Below are 24,165 nucleotides of genomic sequence, written 5' to 3' on the forward strand. Positions count from 1 at the left end.
ATAGAGACTTGTTCATAATTTCTTGATCTTTCACTTATTTCATATTTCTATAAAGAAAAAAATGTTTTGACACTTAAGGGTCTTATTTATGAAGTAAGGGAAAAGGTAAGTAGAAATGTGTGTTGAGTAAACCTAGGCTGCCCCAAGGGCATTACAGTTAACAGCTTTCCTAAAGAGAAAGTGGTGCTTAAAAGAAGTAATTCCCAATAGTTCCCCCCAGACTAAAACCTTGTAATTCAGATGAACTCTTTGCATCTCATTTAGTCATTCGATTTTTATTACAGCCAACAAAACTTTCAGTGGTGAATTACTTCCCTTCTCAAGGGGACACCAGACTCCAATAATGTCTGCGCAAACTAAAATAATGAAATGGTTTTTAACCAAGCCTTAGGGATTTGAAAAAAGGAAAAAAGAAAGGGCAGTAGGGCCTTCTCATCTCTACGCAAACCAAAGTGTGTTTTTTCTAGTCCTTTTTCTTGTCTATGAAAAAAAAAAAAACAGAATTTAAAAACGGAAATGCCACTTGGCTTGGAGCTCCATTTAAAATCATTTAAAGATTTCTCTCTTAAGCTCTCTTAAAATACGTGTCACTTCCACAAGAAATATGGACAAATTAGTCTTAAACCCATAGCTCAGATAGGACTTAGGGCAGTAAATAAGTGCTTTTGAATGTATTCATGGTGTTAAGAAACGACATCTGCTCCATGCACCTAGGCCAGAAGCACACCATAAAAACCAATAATTTTTTTTTCCAATAATTTTGTTTTAACACAGAGGGTTGAAAAGCATTTTGTTTCATACTGTTACACTATGCCATCCATTTATAAGAGCTATTTAATGTTTCCTACATATGAGGCATAGGACTGGTTCTCGCCCTCAAAGAACTTATAATTCAGTTGAGAAGCCAAAGCTTAAAATGGTTTTAAAAAGACAGGATTAGCAGAAGACAGGGTGTAATTAAGTGTTAAACAATGTGGCCCAGATGCTAAGTGACCTAGGAGATCATAGGAAGTGGAAGATCCCTGAGGGCTGGGACTGTCCAGACTATATATTTTCAATAAATCCTTAAAATTATGCCAAGTTTAAAAGTCATTATGATTTGTTAAACAAATGATGCTCATTTGTAATTTTAAATCATTTACGCGATTGGCCAGTGCTTCCCAACCAGTTCGGAAGGGCATACACAAAAGGGATGAAGCTGACAGGAGACATTATCATTAGACTCTCCCTGGGTTTGCTAATGAGGGGAAAAAACACACCTTCCTGTCGGATGACAGACACAAGAACTAAGCAGATTTTGCATGGAGAATACGAGATTTAATGATGAGGAATACAGAACTCTGGCTGTAATTTTTGGTATGGGTTTTTGTTTCAAACTTTGTGCTTCATGCTAAACAAGTTCTAAGTTTTGGAGCTGAGTCAGGGTTTAAAAAACTTTTTTTTTTTTTCATTTTTAAAAATCTATTTCCACTACCTATTTTCCTTTCTAAGAAGTGGGCTAAAAGTGCAATGAGAATTTTCAATTCCTAGAACCAATGGGGAGAGGTGCTTTTTGGGGAGGAGGAGACACTGAGCATCCTTTAATACTGAAGCATCTATCTGTAAAGCAACTTATCTTTTGAAATCACAAAACTTCCAGTGTGCATTTAGGCTCCTGGTCTTAAAATGCTTTTTACTTTATAGCTCAGCAAAGATCCTGGTCTCTGTGCGTTTCTTACCTTTCTAGACTTTGTAATTCAGGCAGCCGGAGCTAAATTAGATTTGCTATAAGAAGAGTTTAAACTGCTAACATAGGGACATGCCTCATCTTGTGTTTTGAGTAACTTTAGGCAAGTTTGCAGAGTTGTAGTAAGCATTTCTCTCTCTCCATGCTTGTCAAGCTCTGGGTCTTCCCAAGAAACGTCATTTATTTCTCCCAATTCTAAAAAAGAAGGGCTCTTTATACTAGCTGTACAACCAGGCAAAAGAGCACACACTCCCATGCTTCCTTCAGGGGAGGAAACCTGCACTAATGTGGGATAATTACATGTGGTCTTAGCAAAGTCTCCTTTGGAACGTTCTAATCAAGACTTCCAGCTTTCTGAGCGTGTGTGAGCTTTATTTTGCCATGCTTCCCGGTTTTGCATTCCTAATGAAAGTGAACTGACAAAGCGTGAAGTGGTCTAAGAAGCAAAACAAAGCCAGCAAGCATGCCTCTGGTGAGCCAAAATTAATCAATATTCCAGAAGCCTCGGCTTTGCTCCCCTCCTTCGCGGCGGTGTTTTCATTTCTCCCCACTCCCCCTCTCCCGGGCGCAGACTCCTCCCCTTTTCTTAAGTTGCGCTGATAGTAACTCGCAGCCCCAGAGCGCGTGTCTGCCCTGCTCCCGGCGCTCGCTGCTCCGCCGGACCCGCTGCGGGATCCTCCGGGTCACTGCCGCCCGCGGTCCCTTCCGCGCTACAAAACCAGGAAAGGTAAGTCTGACGCCCCGCGTTCCTGCCGGGCTTCGCTCCTCGCTGCCCTTCCCCGCCGGTGCATTTCCTTTCGCAGGCGGAGTAGCGAGAGTCAGCAACTAGCCATTTTGGTAGATAAAGTCCACGTTGGTCCTTTAATGTAAGGAGCGCGTGATGTCTGTGCCGTGTCCCCTCCCATTTGAGGTTGAGTCATTCGGGCCGGATTGGGGGTAGAGTGTGGTTCCAGAGCTAGGAAAAAAAAAAAAAAAAAAAAAAAAAAAAAAAAAAAAAAAAAAAATCAAGGCTAAGCTGGTCTGCTTCAAAAATGACTGGAAAGGGAACCAGAGATGAGTGAAAAGAGGAAAAAAAAAATAAAAATCTGGCCACCCCTCCTTCCCTTCTCCCTAAACTTCTAATCTGCTGTGAAATCTCAAGCAAGCTGCGGGTCGTATGATCAGTGACCCCCAACCTGCAATTTTGTTAAAATGTCAGAACTGTTCAGGCGAGTCTTTTTTTCCACACTTGGATTTGCCAAAGGCTTCGGAGGAGTCTGCTAGAGCTTCCCAGTGACCTCCCCCACAGCCCCACACGCTGGCTGCTGGCGTTGACTTAGACACACGTACACAGGCACCACTGATTTTTACTCGGATTGATCACGGGAAAGATTATGGATCACAAATCTTAGGAAACAGGAGGAACCCTTTGATTTCTTCAAAACAACTGATTTCCACCCAGGAGAGATGGACTTAGATATATTTGAATAACCTAGGAGCACTTTAAATAAACTAGAAACCACATGCTGTAATGTTTGGCATGAAAATTGGATTCATCTCCTCTGTTGTAGAAATCCTAAATTTTGAAATACCCAGAAGTCGCTGATGGTTTCCTCAGGAAACTGCAGATATGATTGCCACAAAGACAGATACTACTTTCTGCTTGTAATAAAAAAGAAAATGAATGACGATTTCAGATCATGCATAGACGGGCTCCGTGATCTTTGCTTATTTCAGGGAAAAACAATTTAAAAATGACCCTGTAAAATTGTCAAATATATTTCTGAAGGCCTGTGCATATATTCTGTTTTTTCCTTAATGAGGAAAAGCATTACTTTATTATATATAACAGAAAGCTCTGACGGTGAAATATCAATATTTTCATTCATTTTATTGACCTGGTTATGCCTTCACCATGTACAGGACACAAGCCATCAAGTAATTATTGAGTGCTTCCTGTGCATTCAATTCAATTAGACATTTATTGAGGGTGAACATTGTGCAAAAAGCACTTGACTAGTTTGGGGGGAGAAGAGGAATGGGGACCGCTCAGTCACACTCAGGGATCTGATGAACCCTTTTATAGCCTCCTTGGAATGGGAAGGGCTGATTTTTTTTTTTTAATAGAACACACAATTCTCCTATCTTCTTTTTGTTTGTTTGTTTAATTGCTTGTATATTCTGAACTTACACATATTTCTCACACGTGGTCCAGTGAAATATGCATATCCCAGCCCTGCAACCTGGCATTGTGGCTCTCTCTAGCCTTTGATTCCTCTTAGATGATGCAGTGTACCATCAGCTTGCCCTGTGTGGGGCCGCACTGATTTCTCACCCTGCAGGCTGTAACTCTTGTCTCTTCTCTTCTGGTTCTAGTTGTGTTCTTAACACCAAAGAGGTCTGACTTTCCGGGCGTGATTCCGAAACACTGAAGTGTAAAGAAGAGTCTCTCCTAGAGAAGTAAAATATGACTAAAAGCAATGGAGAAGAGCCCAGGCTGGGAGGCAGAATGGAGAGCTTCCAGCGAGGGGTTCGTAAGCGCACACTCTTGGCCAAAAGGAAAGTGCAGAACATCACAAAGGAGGATGTTAAAAGTTACCTATTTCGGAATGCTTTTGTGCTGCTCACTGTCACTGCAGTCATTGTGGGTAAGTTATTTGATAACCAAGAAAAAAAAAAAAGAAAAGGATCTCGTTTCTCTGGGGCATCTGGCTACCTGAGCATATTATCAGATGGACTGATTGTAGGTATTCAAAATAATAGTCTAGGCTTGCGTCTGAACTGGAAGACTTTTTTTTTTCCTCCCATTAAATGACAGTCTGTTGGCATGTTTGGAGCAATGTATGGTAAACACATGGGAATCTGAAAGAAGCATCATTAGGCATTATGCAAATCAATCGATTGTGTGGAGAAGGGAAACAAATGTTTTCCCATTTCGTGTAAGGATGAAAGAGTGATAATTTAATCATTAGGCCTGAGCAGTTAAATAACAAAACAAGCAGGCATGCTAGATTTGGCCACAATGTAATCATTCTATGATGTCACTTTCACATTAGTTTAGTTTAGTTTAGTTTCACATTAGTTTCATTAGTTTAAAATTAGTTTCAAACTAATTTATACAATTAGTACACCCAAAATGAGGTACGGGTTCCTAAGAGTAATTCTCTTCTAACTGGTGCTAATTGAAGCTGAGTATTGTGCCTAGAGGTAGAGGCTGAGTCCCTTCCGTGTTTGCACTCCCCCATCCAGTGACTGGAAAGAGTAAATTGAGAAAAATCTTGACTCAGATCGTTTTCATTCGTATCTTGCCATAAATAGCCATCCCTTTTCTGAAACTTTTCAGCCTCTCACAAATGTAGCATTGTTGACAGCAGTCTGTACTAATAAAACATTGTTCTGTTTGACTTATTGATATCTGAAATTATCACTTATTGCTTATGGTGGCATCGATCCTAAGATAGAACTAAAGAAACAACTTACTTGGACTCTTTGACTGAACCAATATAGAAATCCCTAGGCTGGTAAATACATAAACCAATGCCATTTTTGTAAAAACTATCTAACATAAATTTCTACTATGTGGCCCAAAAGGAGAAAGGGGGATTGTGTACAGTTTTAATCTCTACCTTGGAGTTTGCCAAGATCTCCATCAAATATAAAGAGGTAATGACAATAAAAACTAAGAAAGTTTTGTAGCATGTAAAAATAAGTAGAACTTTATCCCCAAAATTAGGATTCTTAAATTGGACAAACAGGAAGACAACAGAGGAATAGTTTGTCACAAGACTTTAGATATATTCCATTTCAGCTTCTTTGGCTCCTTTTAGTAATTGTTGGGGATTAATGACCGTTCAACTAATTTTGGAGATGTTCAAAGAGAAAAGGTCCTGATTGACTCAGGGAAGCAATGGCTTGCTTTAGTAGGTTCCCAGGTTTGTTGTGGGTTTTGTTTTGTATTGTTTTATTTTAAGATTTTATATATTTATTTGAGAGAGAGAGAGCACAAGCGGGGAGAGGAGCAGAGGGAGAAGCAGGCTCCCCACTGAGCAGAAAGCGCAGACTCAAGGCCCTATCCCAGGACCCTGGGATCATGACCTAAGCCAAAGGCAGATGTTTAACCGACTGAGCCATCCAGGTGCCCCAGATTCCCAGATTTAAGCACATTCCTGGGGAAAGTATTTCAGCCCGGTGTCATTGTCTTGGAAGTTGAATGGTTAATGGTTGAATGATAAATGTTAAATGGTTGAATGATAGTCATCAAGCCAAACAGTAGCTGCCAAATAATAATAGCAAATGTTTATATATTATTCCAACCACTTTCTAGGTGTTTTGCCTGTATTAGCTTACTTAATCCTCAAACAAGTCTGTGAGTGAGCAGGTGGGTATGATTAGTATGGTCTTTGTTTTATAGATGAGAATAATGAGCCTGGAGAGATCAAGCAACTTGCCCATAGTCATGCAGATAGTAAATGCTAGAGCTGAAAGTCAGGCTCAGGCTATCCAGGCCAGCCATCCTGCCTTCCTGTTCTGTGAACTAGTTGGTGTTTTGTGAGAGATGCCGGAAGAGAAACATTGCGAAGTCTTCGTAGAGGCCAATTAGCAAACAATGCTAGATGCATTCCCATACCATTGTCATTTACTATATTATATGATTTACCCAGTTAAATCCGCAGAAAACTTATAATTCTCCTATACATGATTAAGCCGCATCCCTCTCGTTCATTGAACAAATACTCATTTATCCTGCAATCCTACACCCTTAATAACAGAGCTCAGCAATACTGAAGTATGTTCGGAAAAGATGCAGAAACACTTGTTCAAAACGGCGTTCTAAACACAAGAGTTCGATTTCTAGAACAGGAATGTTTCAGTTAAAGAATAGAGGAAGGGAAAGTAATAAAACCCGCACATGGGAGGCAGACTGGTGGAGAAGCAATTTCCTAAGCGATTACAAAGACAAATCTCTAATAGTAGGAAGATAATGCCAGGATTTAATAGTCCATTTTCTCTACTAGTTCTGGGATCCTTTCCTAGCCCAGTGAGGACCTAACATTTGTGAGAACCGCAATGAGTTGGCTGGGCCAGGGTAGATAACTTGGCAGGATGTCCTCATGGTTGGCTTTACTAATGGAAACTGAAGAGGTAGAAGTAACAAGAAGGCACAAACAAAGAAGCACATAAAAAGAGCTCATTGACAGTCAGAGAGACCACTGAGTCTACACCAAAGACTTGGAAAGGCAAATAGACAACTTAGTAGCAAACAGACTAAGGAAAGAAGGAAGACTCCTTGGGTTATCTCTTGGTGTGTCTTCCATTGAGGGCCCAGTGGAAACAAAGGCACCATTTAGCTTGTCCCTGGGTACCATGTCTACATCAGCCCTAAAAGAATAAAAAGAACATGTCTGGACTTCAACTCTGTAATCTGTTTGCTGCAGCAATAGGAAAAAAACTGGGTAGATGCTAGCAAGGAAGAAGAAAAGTTATTTTCCCCAAAGAGGAGATGAGAAGAACCAAATTCTTAGGTTTGAATCATTTTTAATTAAAAAAAAAAAAAAAAAAAAAAAAAAGACCTACTGTCTAATGTCATTTCTAAGTGATGTCAAAGTCTGAATGTGCCATGCTCTTACAGAGCAACGTAACAGGGCACAAATTAGCAACCTAAGAGAAGGCATTGCCAAGTGCTAAGTCCCTTTAAGAGGGTTCATTATTAAAGCATTAGATAAAGTGTCTCCTAGGGCTGTTGCAGACATCTGTCTGACAAAAACCACACTGACGAGAGTGGTTACTATCTTTCTCTCTCCAGGAAGCACTTTCTCATTTCATACTGTGGTAAGTGGGATGAGAGTGGCTTCAGACACCTCACTAAAAAAAAGGGAAAGTCCTTTGTTGTGCTCAAGTCACACAGAATGCCCATCTTTCCATGTCCAGGGAACGAATAGCACAGTAAAAAATGAAATCTCAGTCTAAAAATTTTTGCAGAAATGGGTCATAAGACCAGCTGCAAGGGGAAGGAAATTAAACAGCATCGCATAGACTTGGAGGGTGGTTTTACTTGAGGGAATTCCCGAACACAGAAACTAGCACCTTTCTCTGTGGTTTGTCTCTCTCTCTCTCTCTCTCTCTCTCTCTCTCACACACACACACACACACACACCTTTTTCGTTTGGGTTGTCCTTTATATGGGTTGGAGAAAAATTGGTGATTTTTCAGAAAAGAAAACATACTGACTCAATGTGTATAAAGCATTTCCCACCATTCCCTAATACTCTTCAGCAATGAATGTCAGTTGCACTAGAATTCAGTGACGTCAGTGATATCGCTGAAGGATATACAAGAAACCGGCCATGTGGCTGCCTCTGAGATGTGGGAGCTGGGTGTTTGGTAATGGAATAGAAGGAATATTACTTTCCTCTAAATAAGTGCTTGTATGATTTGAATGCTTTTGCCACATTTGTGTATTGTATACTCTTATCTTTTGTCTGCTAAATAAATGTGTGGTTTTGTTTAAAGTTTCAGGGCTATTCAGCAATTTAACAAATACTGAATATTGGGTATCTGGCCTATGCTATGCCTTGGGGAGTCTCTGCCCTTAGGTCTTTTAGTAGGAGAGATGGATAAAATGAGATGACAAAGGAATGGACAAGGTTCAGAGGTAGTAACAGGGAGTTTTAAAATTTAAATTTAAAAATTTAAATTTTTAAATCTCTAAACATTTTTTAAGTGAGATCATATTATCCATATTGTTCCATGTAATATATGGTTTTTGTGTTGATGCTTTAGAGGTTCTGCTTTCTTATTAACACCCATGTCGGGGGGTGGGCACCTGGGTGGCTCAACCAGTTAAGCGTATGCCTTTGGCTCGGGTCCTGGTCCCAGGGTCCTGAGATGGTTGCTCAGCAGGGTGCCTGCTTCTCTCTCTCCTCTCCACCTGCCCCCCAACTCATGCACTCTCTCTCACTCTCTATTTCAAATAAATGAATAAAATCTTAAAAAAAAAAAAAAAGAAAGAAAGAAACACGTGGGTCCTAGATGTATCCTGTGGTGGGAAAGAGTGTGGGTGTGGCTTTTGATGAAAGATATGCCAGCTGTACGATTTAATAGCTGTATGATCCTAGAGCAGGTGTTGAGCTGCTCTGAGCCTCGGTCTCCTCATCTACCATTACACCTATTATAGGCATCGCAGACCCTTACACCGTGTGCCAAGCACTGTTGTAAGTATTGTTCACACAGGAGCTCGGTTTAATTCTCAGAACAAGCCCGGGAGGGAGGTATTCTTATTCTCCTGTCCCAGATAAGGAAGCGGCTCAGAAACTTCTCCTGCTACTGATGCATATTGACTGGGACTCAAATCGACCAATTGTGGTCCTCCGTTTAGACTCTTATCCACTCTTCCCAGAGCTGGTCCCTGCCCTCGGGTCATGTCCCTTCCTATGACATCAGTTAGCTAAGGGTGTGTTCTGACCCAAGGACAAGAGTGAGGGAAAGGAGGGGTGACATTGGTACCGCAGTGCCCGAGGCAGCCCTGCGTTCGGTGGCGGCCTGCTCCTGAGCATTAGCGAAAGAGCGGGACAGCAGGCCTCTGCTCCCGTTTCTGACTTGGTGACTGCGGGTGCCAGTGCTACCAGTGGGGGTAGAATACAGGAAGAAGACCGTGGCAAGAATGGGAAGGGTGACGTGTTGATTTTAAGATGCGAATGCCCCAGCAGAGGTAGAGTTCAACAGGCTCGCTCTGCAGGGAAATTTTGGAGGTATTTTGATATGGAGACTGAACCAGGGTCTGTCTTCTAGTAGGTTCTGTCTTTGAGCTTTAAACGAATGATGATCGTGAAGCAGGTTGTGCTCCTGCTTAAACTACTCTGTAAGTGAGACTCTTCTCAGAACCCTGTTAACTCCAGGGCGCTTCTCTGTGAATCTCCCAGAAATGCCATAATGGTACTGTGTGCCTTGCGCACATACACATTATCTAGCCGAGTCAGTTAGTTCAGTCAGACAGCTTTAGTGATGTGGTTAGCCATCAGCGGCCAGGCCACCCTGAAATGATGCGAAATGGGACCAAAGGGGCCGATGGCCAGAGTTAAGGGTGCGGGCCCCATGTGGCCCCCATGTGGGTAGCCTCTCTGCTTACCAAGAGACAGGCATCTCCACACAGTTGAACAATCCAAAGAATGGTGAAAGATTTCCAGGCTGGGATTTGTGGTTTCTTCAACACTCCCCGGAAATGAGAAGAGAGAGCGGGTGCTTCTGGGGTAGGCCGTCCGCTGGTGCTGTAGAGCTCAGCTCCTGGGGCCAGAGGGCTGGGAGGGAAGGGGTTAGGCCTCATGAACTGAGAAGCCATGGATCCACCATGCCCTGCTCTGGAGAAGGGACACCAAGGTAGAGTGTAGGGACCTAGTGATTTTCTTCTGCGTTGTTTTCTCCTCCAGGGAGGAGAAATACAGGAAAAAAAAATGGTCAGGGACAGCAATAATAAATACCTGACATGTGCTCACGGCCCACGTGGATCCTGGCCCTCAATTTCATTCTCGAATAGCGTTTCAGGGAGCTGCCTCCTGTCGTGGGGGTGTCGTCCAGGACGGTGTCAGGGAGTGGATCAGAGCTGTGGGATCTGGAGTCTGACAGTTTAGGTTTATGTCCTCAGTTGTGGAACTGAGCCTCCTTCCACATAAAATAGAATAACTGTAACACCTCTCTGCCAAGATTTATATTCCAGTCCCACCACTTACAACCATGTAACCTTTAATAATTTCCTTGAGGGCTGGGCAGGTGGAATATCCATAGAAACTATAGACCCCTCATCTTTTGCTTGCATCTTCGCTGGGACACCAGGTGAACATACACACTGATTTGACGTTGCAGTCTGCTCGAGACCCGAGAGACAATGGGGTGGGGTAGACAGGCCAGCAAGGGGAGAAAATGGCCCCCTGGTTGAGGTCTAGGAGAAGTGGCTTCTATTTCCTTGGCTAGAGAAGAGGGCCAAGAAGACTTGTAGGAAGAGATTTAGTGGTTGTAAAGGGCTTTGAAAGGCTGAGATGAAAGGCTGTAGTAAGTGATACTGTCATTATCTGTCCCTCACCCACCTGGCCTCCTGAGCCAAGCAGAAAGTAATCCCCCAGGGACAGCGCTCATCACAATACTGGCTGCTCAATGGAGGGCGTGTGGGACAGTAGACCCTTCCCTCTGGCTAGGAGAGCTGCTGAGAAAATGTTTTCAATAATTTTTTTTTTTTTTTAAAGTACACAATTTTTGTTCCTACCACTTGGGACCAATCTGATAGTTCCCCACCTCCCTGGTTTCTCCCTTTTCTCCAGTGTTTTGGGGTCTACTGCCCATTACCTGCCACCCCTGTCAGAGTCCGGACAGGCTAGTCGAGAGGTTCTGGAAATCTGGGAGGAGTGCTGCTCGTTCCTAAGAGAATTGGTACAGGGGTAGAGGACTTGATGTCACTCAAAGATTATCTCTGGATTTTACTTTGCTGTTTTCTTCCTGTTCGTTCAGATGAGGAGCAAACCAAACAGGGAACTTCAAGTTTGTTTCTCTTTTAAGTAGTTTATCCAATAAGTAGGTGTGTTTGGAACACTTACCTGCAGTAATAAAACCTTGCATCATTGAGGTGCTCCAGTTTACAAAGAGTTTGCCCCGTGCACTGTCTAGCAGAGCAAGTCCAGGGCCAGTCAGTCCTCCTGAGCAGTGGCCGCTGTTGTCCGGAATGCCCGCGAGAAAGCACCGCGAGTCTGAAGGTCCTGATTATCGACCCATCTCTGCCATCAACTCACTCACTTTATGATTCCGGACAAACCTGCGGGCCACAGACTTCCTCGTCAGCAACTCGCGTTTCAACTAATGTCTGCTTCCAACTCCAAAATTCTATCATTTAAAGTCTGATTTGCCTTCCTCTAAAGCAGAACGGATGGAGTCCAACACACCCATGTTTTCTTTCCACTCCTTGACGCTGTACGATTGCAGGGAACTTTATCCTAAACCTTGATCTTCTGACTCGTCTAGTCAGTCTGTCCCATGCACAAGCAGCCACCTTCTCTCCCGTTAAATTCTTGAGGACCGTCGTGTTCCTGCACTCTGGGTGGGGTAACCAGCGTGGGAGCCCACAGATGAGGCATGCCCCTGCCGAAGGCACCTCTCCCCGGCAGTCTTCTGCCCATCCCTCATAAATCAGAGGAGAAAAGCTGCGAGCCTCTGTTTTTGCTATAGAGCCAACAAGGCAGGAAAGAGCCTATGCTTCCTGGAAAAGGCAACTGAAATTGAAGCCCCATCCTCTCCTAGCCGTGCATTCCAGGCATTGGAACACTTGCTATTTATGGAACACTGGGTGCTACCATTCTTCAGCTGTTTGGTCTGGCAGGTGAGAGATGGCTCATTGCTGTGAGATGAGGAAACACAACACCGAGGGCACAGAAGTTTAGACATTGTGTTCGCCCAGTATAAAAATGAAGAGTTTGGGTCCAGCTTCCGTGCTAACAAAGTTGCCCAGCGCTTACTCCCTAACCCAAGAATATACCCATCACTATGCCCAGTCGAGAGAGGTCCTCAAGTGGTTTTGAAGCCAAAAAGAGGAGAATAAAACCCCCAAAACCAGATAAAGGAAGATATTCCCTGGATGAATTAAGACAAGAGTGGGAAAGTACTCCTTTTTCACTATCAAAGATTCTATCCTATCAAAGATTCAAAAGTAAATGGAGGAGCAGCAAGTTAACAGGCACCCTTAAGTTTTGAATTTCAAGACTGAGTCCCCCGTCTCCAGAAAGGGCACCTCCATTCTTCTTGTACCCCAAAGAGACTTCTCCAGTTCTCCAACAATGATTCCAGGCCACAGCCCGCTTCTGCTTCCCAGAGAGAAAACAATGGGCTATTAGTGAGAGACTTTCCATTCAGGATCTTGTAAGATGAAGCTCATTTGTCCCTAATGAGAGACGGACAATCGCTGCCCTTCTCGTCCTTTGAGACAAATGCATCCCTGGAAATTTCATCTTTAAAGCAAGTAAGGCCAAACCCCAGGGATCCATGTGCTTGCCGCTGCCTTCAACTTGTTGTTGAATGTGATTGGTGAAAGACGGATGGAGAAGGAACTTGTGAGTCTTTTAACAGACTGCCTATAACCACAGCTGTCTTCTTTCTTTCTTTCTTTTTGTCCTCTTGGATTTGCTTTTTTTAAGGCAAATGAAATAGCCATATAAAAAAGCTGAGATTCCGGGGCCACTTGGGTGGCTCAGTCAGTTAAGGATCCGCCTTCAACTCAGGTCATGATCCTAGGGTCCTGGGATGGAGTCCCACATCCGGTTTCCTGCTCCGCGGGGGTCTGCTTCTGCCTCTGCCTGCCACTCCCCCTGCTTGTACAGCCTCTTTCTCTCACTTTCTCTCTTTCTGACAAATAAGTAAATAAAATCTTTTAAAAAAAAAAAAAAAAGCTGAGATTCCATAGACTTCCCAGGGCTTTTGTCAGTTTTGCCATTGCAGTGCTTTGCACAGTAGGATGGATGATGAAAGAGCATGTTACCTTTGCCTAGTGGTTTACAAGGTGCATTTGCAGCTTTGGTGCATTGTTACTGCAAGGGCTAATGCGTGGAAGCTGACGTAATCCTATGATGATTGAGTGCAAAGTTTTTTCAGATTTGCTTCCTTGTCTCCAGAAAAAGGAGAACTGTTTGGTCAGAAAGTGATCCACTCACTAGAAATCCGAGCACAGCTAGTGACTTTCCTCTCCATGGCCCAAATTAAGTAAACTCATTGTTAAAGCAAATCAAAGCGAGGTTGATGAGGAGAAACTGACCCAGACCCAAAGGGACTTTTTTAGAAAGATCCAACCATCTAGCTGAAATAATGTAGATTGGAATTCAGTCAAATTTTTTTTGGTCAAGTTTCCTTTTCATTTATTTAACTAATCTCTACACCCAACATGGGGCTCAAACTCATGACCCGGAGATCAAGAGTCACATGGTCCTCAGATGGAGCCAGGCAAACAGCCTGAATTCAGTCAGATTTTTTTTTTTAAGCAAGCCAATTTTTTTGCTTATTTATTTTGTCATTTTATTTATGAAATATATTTACATTGCCCAAAATAAAAAGTTCAAAAGGATATAAAAACCTTGTTATCAGTTTCTCGTGTGCCTTTAGAATTATTTTATGAGTATAAAAATGAATACGTATCTGTCCCTTTTTTGCCTTTTGTATACAAATGCTGGCATAATGTATATAGCCTGCTTTACATCTTGCTTTTTAAAGATTTTTTTTTTTTGGGACGGAGAGTTCACAAGCAGGCAGAGAACCAGGCAGAGAGAGAGGGGGAAGCAGGCTCCCTGCCGAGCAGAGAGCCCAGATGCAGGGCTCAGTGTCAGGACCCTGAGATCATGACCTGAGCCAAAGGCAGAGGCTTAACCCGCTGAGCCACCCAGGCGCCCCTACACCTTCCTTTTTTAACTATACAATACACCTTGGACATGGTGCCTTATTTGCACATAAAGAGCCTCATCTCTCTCTCTTGGGGGTGTGTTAGATGGGTGTACCATCATCTCTTTAAGCAATTCCCAATTGACAAGCACTTAGATTGTTTCCAACCTTAGATATATTTGTTAAATGGTACAATGAGTAATCCTGTACAAAAGTTATTTTCCCCAGGTAAAGTATATCTGTGGGATACATCCCCAGAATTGTAACCACATTTACAGTTTCTACTCACTCATAATACCATTTTATTTTTTACCAGAAAGGAATGCAACAGATGCTAATGATCTTAGTAGAATAATTTTTAAATGACAATGGATTGGACATTAAAAAGAACTGCAAGATTATCTGCAAATTTAAATGCCATTTCACATAGCCTGTGTTAGTGCCATTTTAGGGAGAAAGCCGCAGGCTTTCAGAACTCCTGGGGCTCTTCTGACAGCGTTGTCTTCTCCGAGTTGCTTGCCATGTGGACACGTCTGCATCAGTGACCCAGGGCTGGTTCCTCTGGGCACCACTGGTAGAACAAGGCTGGAGCAGGTATTTCCCACCTCCACCAACAGGAAATACCAAAGCACAAAAGAATGAGCCAAGCCCGGCCCAAATCGCTGAAGGATGTGGGAACAGGGGAGTGGGGGAGGGTTGAAAGGTTGCCTCCCACAGAGTAGCTTCTCTCCAGGAAATGCCTGGAAGTTTGGGGTGAAATCAAAGACCGGGAGCAGCAGACCCCTTGGGCAGGTAAATTCACCATTACGCCCTTGCGCTTCTTGTAAAAATAAAGGAATTTTATGTCACCGGCTTCAAAGAGCTTGCATGAGACAGACTCATGACTGCTCCAGCTTGGACTACAAGCTAGCCAAGATCTAAAATAGAAACTTCTATTTGATTCCTCGAATCATTATTGCCTACCTGCCATGCTAACTGTGACGGCCAAGTTGACAAAGCACTTTTTGACGTATTAAACAATGCCTTTCTATGCCTTATCAAGGACCTTAGAATTCATGAGAAGAAACAAGATTCATAATAAAACAGCTAAGATTTATTTTATATTGTATATAGATAGATAGATGTATATATATGGTTCTTTTAAACTCAAAACCTTTCACCAAGAATATTAAAGTTCAAGAGGATTTTAGATACTGCCTATTCTGATCTATGCTTCCCATTTTGTGGACCCCCAAAAAACCACAAAAGAGCTCCAAGGAGATGACGTGATTTGAAGAGGTGGGCTGTGGAAATGGACAGACCTCGGTTTGCAACCCCATTCTGCCAACATCAGGCACTGGCCCTGTCGTCTAGACCAAGCGGCTTCCTCTTTCAAGAGTTCAGCCTCCTCCTCTGTGAGAGGGTGGTATTAAATCCTGCAGGTTTGATATGACGATTCAGTCCTTAAAGGCAGGTACCTACCAGCATCATTTGCTGGCGGCGTCAGACCCAGAGCCTCATCTCTGAAATCTCAGTCCATGATCTTTCTATAGCCTCACAGCTGCTCTCCTTCATATTTAAAACAAAAACAAAAACAAAAACAAGACTTGTGGGAGAAGCAGGAATCAGGAGCTTTCAGTCCTCCTTTGTCAATCTAAAAACCTATGCAATAGAGAAATCGTGGTTCTCATAAAAACTGGATTGAGACCCAGTTTCACAAATCATGAGAAAGAAATCACGGATTGGAGAAAGGGGGGTTCCTGCGGGTGGGCTACTGGGCTCACAGAACACGGTGGGGAACGGGATTTACTGTGAAGCAGGAGCTACAGGATTCCTCCAAACTCCTCCATTCCGTAAAGGTAAATGCGCGCAGCTGCGAGGCAGGAGCGGGGTGGGGGGGCTGGTGTTGGATGGGGCCAGCACTGTAGGCTCCGGCATCTGAAAGAGAACGGAGCCACGCTGTCTGCTCATCAGCAGTATACTGAGCACCTACTATGTGTCAGACACTTTTTCAGGGGCTTAAAATATGTCGGTGAACAAAAACAAATACCTCAGGAAAGAAAAACCTGGATCTCTTGGAACTTACCTTTGAGGAGGCTGAGACAAGAGAAAGCAAGCACACAAAATTAGAAAATTATATTGTGTTTTGGAAGGTGATAAGACCTCCTCAAACAAAGTCACCAGAGCGAGAAGAAAGTTCAGAGTGAGTGGCAGTAAGAGGACACTGGAACGACGTCTGGAAGTAAACCTGGGAACTTCTTCAAAGAGTGTCCCCAGCAGCTAGCAGAGCCAGTACCAGGCTCATAAAGCAGGATCGTGTCTGATGGGGAGCAACCATGAGGAGGCAAAGGTTGAAACAGGGCGGGGAGGGAGAGAGTTCTGAATATGGTAAAGCTGGGGAAGCAGGCTGGGTGCAGCCATCACATGGCTTTGGGCTTTTACCCCATGTGATGTAGGGAGCCATGAGCGGACAGAGAGAAACAATGCTCTGACTTGGGTTTTGAAATACTTGGGTTTTGTATGGGGGTGGGGGTGGGGGTATTTGCTCTAGGACGGCAGTGGAAGCAGGGAGACGAGTTGGAAGGCTATGTAATAGGCCGGGACAAGAAGGAGTATGATGTTTGAATCTTGGAGCATTCTTCCTTTATAAATTGGGGCAGGGGGTGCAGAAATGAAGCCTAGGAAAGATCACATGAAGAGTTAAAGGCAGTGTTAGGACTACAATCCCAAGATCATTCATTCGCCAGACAACCACAGAGCATCTTCTCTATACATGTGTCTACACCACACCAGAAGCAGCTTGACAAAGAGACTGAAAGACCTCTACCTGTTGGACAGCCCCCAACCGCCCAGGGCAGCCCACCTGTTGCGCGTGGGTGGGACCTGTGACTTGCTTCTAACCAATAGAACCTGGCAAGGTGGAGGATTCAGTCCTGTGCTTTTGTTGTTGTTGTTATTGTTGCTACATAATGAAAAGATCCTACCCGGGAAATAGTAATATTTTGTCGCATGAAACCAGTGTGCACTATCAACAGAAATGTTGAAATCATTGTTTTTCTTGAGCCATCTTGCATACGAGTAGACAGCATGGTACCCTTTGTGGCTAAAGATCAGCAGGCCGAGCTTATTCTGGGTAGGAGCCTGAATGCCCGCTGACTGGTTTGCAGATCAATGTTAGAAGCGCGAGTTGGCTCACCCCAGGTGGACATTTCGTAGTTTTCATAGGGCGGCCCCAAAATGCGAAGTCTTCCTCTCAAGATCAGTGCCACTGTTACTTTTAGATTCCCTTTGGATCTGAGTTTTTTGGGGGCAACTAGTCTTCTTCTGGAGAATTTTGTATGGTGAGCAGTAATTCTAGAAGGAATTGTTTCGATTTCTTGCCAATCTGTTCGTGACAGTTTGGAAATACGGTAGGGGAACTTGAGTAAAATTTCACTATTTTGAACTCCAACATTTATCAAAAGTTAAAAGTTGAATTGGTCCAAATTTTATTTCAAATTATGTCTCATTTTTTCTGCTCTTACATATTTTCTGGCTTCTTCATATTTTCATTCATTTTATCAGATTAAATATGGGCCAAATTCTTTAAAGACGTCTTTAGCTTTTGACTTGCTGTTGTGTGTCTGGCTTTCAAAAGGAAGCCTGCAGTGGTATGTTCTTTCTGAGGCTCTAGTGTATACTTGGTGTCTTAGTTTAGAAAAGCGAAGTGATATTTAATCTTCCAAAGAAGTGTTTGTTGTGCAGACTCTCTAGGGAAAACATCGAACCCCTGAAGGACTCCCTTCTTGAGGTTTTTTTTTTGTATTAGGAGAACATCTTTAAACAAAAATGCATCTTTGTTTATCGCAGTCAACCAGCATGGTTCATTTTGATCACCCTCAATGTTGCAGTTATGATATTTCCTAGATTCCAAAAATATGATAAAATACCAAAACAGGAATGAGAGAAGACTGTTGACTGAGAATGAGCAGTCCGCGTGGAATCGTGACATCTGTGTGTTACATAATGCCACAAGATGCAAACTGCAAAGTTGACTTCAGCTCTAACTAAGCCCGTGGGGAGGCTATTCTGATTTTTCTCGTCACTTTTGCAGAGTAATCAATACTAAAGGATCTGTTCTTTTGCATTAAAGATCGGGCCATCAAGGTTTTTATTAGCTCTGGGAACCTCAATCAATGCACTTCAAGGACGTGCAGAGGCCTCTGCTCTGCAGAGGCCGTGAGAGCAGCTTCACCACAGTGAGGAAGGCCACCCCCACCCTGGGACCTCTAGTTTGTGGGAAGGGCAGAGAGTAGAGGGCTTTGAGAAGTCTGAGCACCAGGATGTGAGGATGTTTCTGGAAGACTTGTTTCATCGCTGGGCTGTGTCATCAGGAACCTGAACTGCTTACCCGCCCCCCCCCCCCCCCCCCCCCCCCGCAAAACCAGTCTTCGCCTTCAAAGCGGTTGCTCCTCTTGATAGGACGCTGACGGCCAGCTGACCTTACCACCAGGGCTTCACCTCTCATGTCTGGTAGAGCAAAAGCCAGAAAACAAAAATGTCTTTTGTTTATTCACTCAACAAATGAAGTGAAAAAAGCTGGATGTTGACTTCATTAAGTAACACCAACAAAACCTTTGCTCACCTCAGGCCCTGTTATTAGTTAAACTAATTCGAAATGGAACAAAAAGGGAGGCACGATAGTGTGTCCTAAACTTAGGCGCTTTAAGTTAGTACCATGGCTGTTGAGAGGTGAGGAGTACAGCATAGCGGGTGAGAGTCCGGGCTCTGGAGCTGGACAGCCTGGGCGTGAAGCCCACCTCAGCCATTCACCTGGCAATGGGGAGGCAGCTGGATCGCTCTCTGCATGGATCGAGGCCCCACCCTGTTCCAGTGGGTGAGGTTGGCAGTTGACCCTCTCAGTGACTCCAGTTCTTTGTCTGTGAGGCATGGGTAATACTCGTCCTAGCCTCAGTGATTCTGTGAGGTAGTGTTTTTGTGAGGGCTGGGTATCCTGTGTGTAGTTGATGACAGCTAGCGATTGTCCTTAAACATGGGAACCTGAAGCATGTTTTTACTTAATGTCCTTTCTGGCTTTGTTACTGATGGTTTCCAAGGATTACGATGTGCGAAGTGGGCTGAAGTGGCAAGCTATTTTAATTAATAAACTTTATGGAAATTGAGTTCAATCATTCCATCAAAAGGGATTCAGTGGAACCATTTTCAACAGTGACTTAGTGCTATGATAGCCGAATTGTGAGATCCTCAACAAGTAAAAGGACCTGTGATGGGTTTCAGCATGTGCTGGGTGTCTCTGGGACATCTCTAGCAGATCTAAAATCATTACTAAAGGGCTTCCAGAGTTCAGGGGTTGGAAATGCTGACCCAGGAGCAGATTGTCCTCAGGCCCAGGCTCCAAGGATATGTCTGTGTTCAAGAGGCATTAGAGTATAGTAGAAAGTGCTCTGGCTTTTCTTTAAAATTCCCAAGTCAAGCCCTTACTAATTCTGTTAGCCTTGAGCAAGTTAACGGGCTTCTGAGCATCAATCGGTATATTCATTTTTTAAGAATAGACATGATAATAGCTACCTCATAAAGTCATATGAGAATCAGGCCACCATGGAGCCCATTAAGGGCTCAATAAATATTCCCCTTCCCAATATAATCTCCTCTTTCTTAGGAGTAGAAATGGCTCACTCAGTAAACCCAGAGATAGTAAACAGAGCAAAGCTTAGTCAAGGGCAAAACTGATTCAAGGAGTATTTGCAATGTGTTGTCACTCTAAATAACTCTTCTCTTCAAAGCTTTTGACCTAAAACTATCCCTTATGAAGAAAGAAATGGGGACTCCTATCTGCTGTCCCTACTATAAAGAAGAGCTTTAAGAAAACAGGGGTTCCATACTGGAGAATGTAAAGAAACTGAGACATTCTAGAGTAGGTGATGCCAGGACTACACTTCCAAACAAGAAGATTGTTGACTGGAAAAACAGAAGAAAAATATCATCGCCTCTTGAGACTTTGCCCCCCACCCTGGCTGTTTTCCTGCTGCTCGGTTAGACATCTACCTGGTGGACTGGAGTTGAGAGACATCATTCACCACTGCCCAGGACCCATTCACTGAGTGGGCCTGCTTTCCCTCCTAGCACCTAGATGAAAATTGGCGGCACTGGATGAATGTGGGATTGAATGGGGGGGAGAGGAGAGATCGTACACAGAGCTCCCAGGGAGGGAGTCTGGATATGGGTGTAGAGAGCAGAATACAAGGTTTGACTTTGGGAAATGGGATCTAATGCACCTAGTATTTAGAAATTTAATCCCCTTCCTTCATCAACATTGGCTTGTCCCTTGCTCCTAAAACCTGTATCATTCGGTGAGCAGCTATTCTACCATTTTCGTTTTCTAAATGATAACTTAAATAATTTAATTAATAAACAACTTCTGGACTAGTCAGGATCCTACCCATCCTTGGAAACAGTGTTGTATTTGAGTAAGTACATTTCTAATAACAAATAGCCAACTTAGAAATGAACTTGTAAATCCAGGCCTGGTCTTAAATTGTTATTTGGAAGATATCTAAAATTCCTAGTATCTTGATATGGTCAAATTCCAGATGACCAAAATGAGTTTTTTGTATTTATTGTGCACATTTTACATCATTATCATTGAATGACAAGTGTGTAAGTGCATTTAAATAAAGATCAGAAAACAGTCAATTCCAATGAAATTACATTTAATTGGAAATAAAATAAGGTTCGTAAATATTTGTTTAACTACTTATTATAACATGAAGCAGCTATTTCAGTGTGACTTGGTCTTTGTTTGAACAGGCGGGAAAGAACTAGATACTACCAGCACCTTTTGTAATACCTATGTGCTGTTGATAGTACTGTGTGGAATAATGCACACTGAAGATTAGAATTAAATGTCTTACCCCAAACCAAGTTCAAGGAAGACTAAAGTTTCAGTATTTTAAAACAAAGCTAGCAAACAATCAAAGAAGGAAAAATGAATTAAAAGATTCATCTAAATTGGGAGGAGGAGGAAATTAAAGTTTATAACTCTTGAAGAAATCACCTAATATAAAAGGTGTGCAAATCCTATTTAATAAAAATGCAGAACACCTGGATATTTTAGAGTAATATATGGCCAGCAAATTAGAAAAGTAGAGCAAATATCTTACATATAAACAAAGAGTAATTATCTTTATTATGCAAAAAATTTATAACCAAATACACAGGCACGTGCACACACACACACACACGTAAAGTCTTCAACTATTAAGATTTAGTAAATGCTTGGAGAATATACAATTATGAGATATTGTTGACTTCATTAGATGTTAAGTAAATTGAAAAGAAATAAAAGATGCATACTATTTACTCATCAAATTTGCAAATTTTGTCTAACAGTTTTTTATGATAAATCTCTAAGCTCCTAGAGATAGATAATACTAAAGCCTTTTCATTCACTAACAAAGCATTAAACTGAGGGGCCAACCCACTGGGAAAACAATTTGATAACATTGATCAAGGTCATCATAGCCTTTAATATGCTGGTTTCCTTTCTCTAAACTGCACTAAAGAAATGTTCCTAGTTATAAAACAGCCTTCATACATTCATCATGGTGTTCTTCATAAAAATGAAAAAATGCTAACCAACCTAACTATTCAACAGCAAAGGAAGTATTGAATAAATTTGGTACAATCATTGGATCTGATACCAGGAGGCTAAAAGCAATGCTTATGGCGACTGTATATGGAAAAGTATATTCTGTGTGATTTCCATACATTTAGCTCTGTCTGAGAACATTCTAGGAAGAAACTCACAGAAGCACTAACAGTGGTTGTTTGGCTCTACTGGAGAGGTTGGAAGTCTGTGAGGTGGTCAAGAATGTGAGCTTTGAGTCCAAATGCCTGGGTTTAAATCCAAGCTCTGTCACTTGAGTCACTTTTTGACTTTGGTATCGAATAGCTATTGGAATCTGGCAAGTTTGAAGTTCACAGTGATTCAGTTTCTCCATCAGTGCAATGGTGGTAAGATAGTTCCCACCCCTGGGGAGTTTTGTGATGGTTAATTATACCAACACAAGTAGCGCATTGACAATACTTGGCGTATGGCAAGAGCTCAGTGAGCATTAACTATTTGCTGTTTAAGTGGTAGAACCAATAGGGGCAGGCTTTTGCCTCTCTTTTCTGTGTTTCCCAGATCACCTTTTCTCTCTTGAACATATTATTGTTGCATTAGGAAAACACGATAAATATTTTTCCTAAATGCCCTGAAAACCGGATCAGCCAGATTTCCTAATCACATAGATTCAGACTCTTACTTGGAATATCATCACAGCACATAATCAAAGAATGGATAGATACTTCATGGTTGCTGACGCCCAAGAAATGAAACTGGAATTGCTGTGACAACTGAAATGAACTTTGTGCATTTCCTTAAAGAAGAAGCCCATTTCATAAGAAATTAGGGTGATTCAGTTTCCTTTAAAGAACTGCTTGCTTCCCTGGGAAAAACATGTCTGCTCAGTATTCTCTCCCCCTTCCCCAGACTCTAACTTCTAGATAAATCAGTATTTCTCTATAACTCACATGTTTTAGTAGTGACAGGACAGGAGTTTTTAAAATATTTACAGTATTGGAATAAATACATTTTCTTTGGCAATAGGGAAAGGTGGGGAAGAGAGTAAATTTCCTCAATGTATTTGTTGATTTCCGAACAGTTCAAAAGTTATGGCACATCATTTAATTTACAGATAAAGTTATTTTTTAAATATATTTTAAAGTTCCAGGAGCAGAAGGAAAATTAAGGGGAAAGTTGCATTCTCCTTCTCTTACTCCCCCTAAAGTTTTCAGGGAAATTTTTTGGAAAAAAAATGCCTCTGCTCATTTTGGAGTCTTCTTTTGCCAGCAACTAACGAGTCTGTACAATACAGTTGCCAAGGTAATACCAAGACCATGTAGACAGAAAGCATGGTGTGCAGACAGGGAGATGATGAAAATGGATTAACAATGTGAACAAGAGGAATTTCTTTACTTGGAAAAGAAATTAAATTACACCACCCTTTATAAGTGATTATACTAGCAGTCCTAACATCTGTTGTTACAAAGGAAATTCATCATGAGGGGTTTTTTTCTATATTGCTTAGTTCGTGGATACATGATTTGTCTCCTAGTTATGCCCTATCTTTGTAACTCTGTCCTGAGCCATGTCAGAGTGGATTCTGCTGCATTCAAGTTAGAGAAAGAAATTTTTCATTTGCTGAAGCCAGTAACATTTTTTCTCCAAGTCCTGCTGACAGCCCTGGTTTCAGCCAGACCCTTCTAGACTACAACCCAAGAGACAAGCATACCCCTTGCTCTTAAAGCAGCACAAATATTTGTTGCTTAAATACATGTACTCCCGTCAGACAGGAGTGACCACCAGCCAAATCGTCCGTCTTTTCCCCAGATTGTTCCTCATCTCCCTAGGAATATGACTAAACTTCAGTTTTTAAAAAAACTCAATTTTTCTCCGTTTTCCCCCTACTTCAGGTACCATCCTTGGATTTACCCTCCGACCCTACAAAATGAGCTACCGGGAAGTCAAGTACTTCTCTTTTCCTGGGGAACTTCTGATGCGAATGTTACAGATGCTGGTGTTACCGCTTATCATCTCCAGTCTTGTCACAGGTACCATGTGCAGTGTGGTTCTTTTTTAAGTGTGCTTATTGCAAAAGATCGCTTAGAAAAGCAAATGCTTTAGGTTTCTGCTGGATGCATGCTCTGTTCTAGGAAAAAAAAAAAAAAAGTCCCTTCAGAATGATGGAAAAGAGGCCTTAGTAATGCATGAATGATTATAACTCTCGTATTTTACCAATCACAAGAGGAAACAGATTTAAACAACCACGTAATCTGGTCTGCCTCGCTACAAAAGAGGCACCCTGCTAAACACGACACAGCCAGCCTTCTCTGACCACAGCGATCTAGTTGACAACAGCGTACAACAGGTCTGTTTTCTCACCCTCTTATCCCACCCAGATAACATCTGGTTGGACAGCCTATTAGCTATTGATGCAAGAATGCTTGTTCTCAGAGCCACCAGGACTTGAGCGGGAGCC

At 42.4% G+C, this 24,165-nt stretch overlaps 1 protein-coding gene across 1 annotated transcript in view; it reads left to right on the top strand.

Annotated features, from left to right (window-relative positions):
• Nucleotides 1-2,297: 2,297 nt before the first annotated feature.
• SLC1A3 (solute carrier family 1 member 3) overlaps nucleotides 2,298-24,165 on the top strand; it is a 76,809-nt gene continuing 54,941 nt past the window's right edge. The window contains exons 1-3 of the mRNA XM_059173812.1: nucleotides 2,298-2,453; nucleotides 4,082-4,353; nucleotides 23,600-23,737. Of these exons, the coding sequence (XP_059029795.1) occupies nucleotides 4,173-4,353; nucleotides 23,600-23,737 (319 nt within the window). The 5' untranslated portion in view covers nucleotides 2,298-2,453; nucleotides 4,082-4,172. The remainder of the gene's footprint in view (nucleotides 2,454-4,081; nucleotides 4,354-23,599; nucleotides 23,738-24,165) is intronic.

The sequence above is a fragment of the Mustela lutreola genome, chromosome 5 (genome assembly GCF_030435805.1).
Source record: "Mustela lutreola isolate mMusLut2 chromosome 5, mMusLut2.pri, whole genome shotgun sequence".
Lineage (NCBI taxonomy): Eukaryota > Metazoa > Chordata > Mammalia > Carnivora > Mustelidae > Mustela > Mustela lutreola.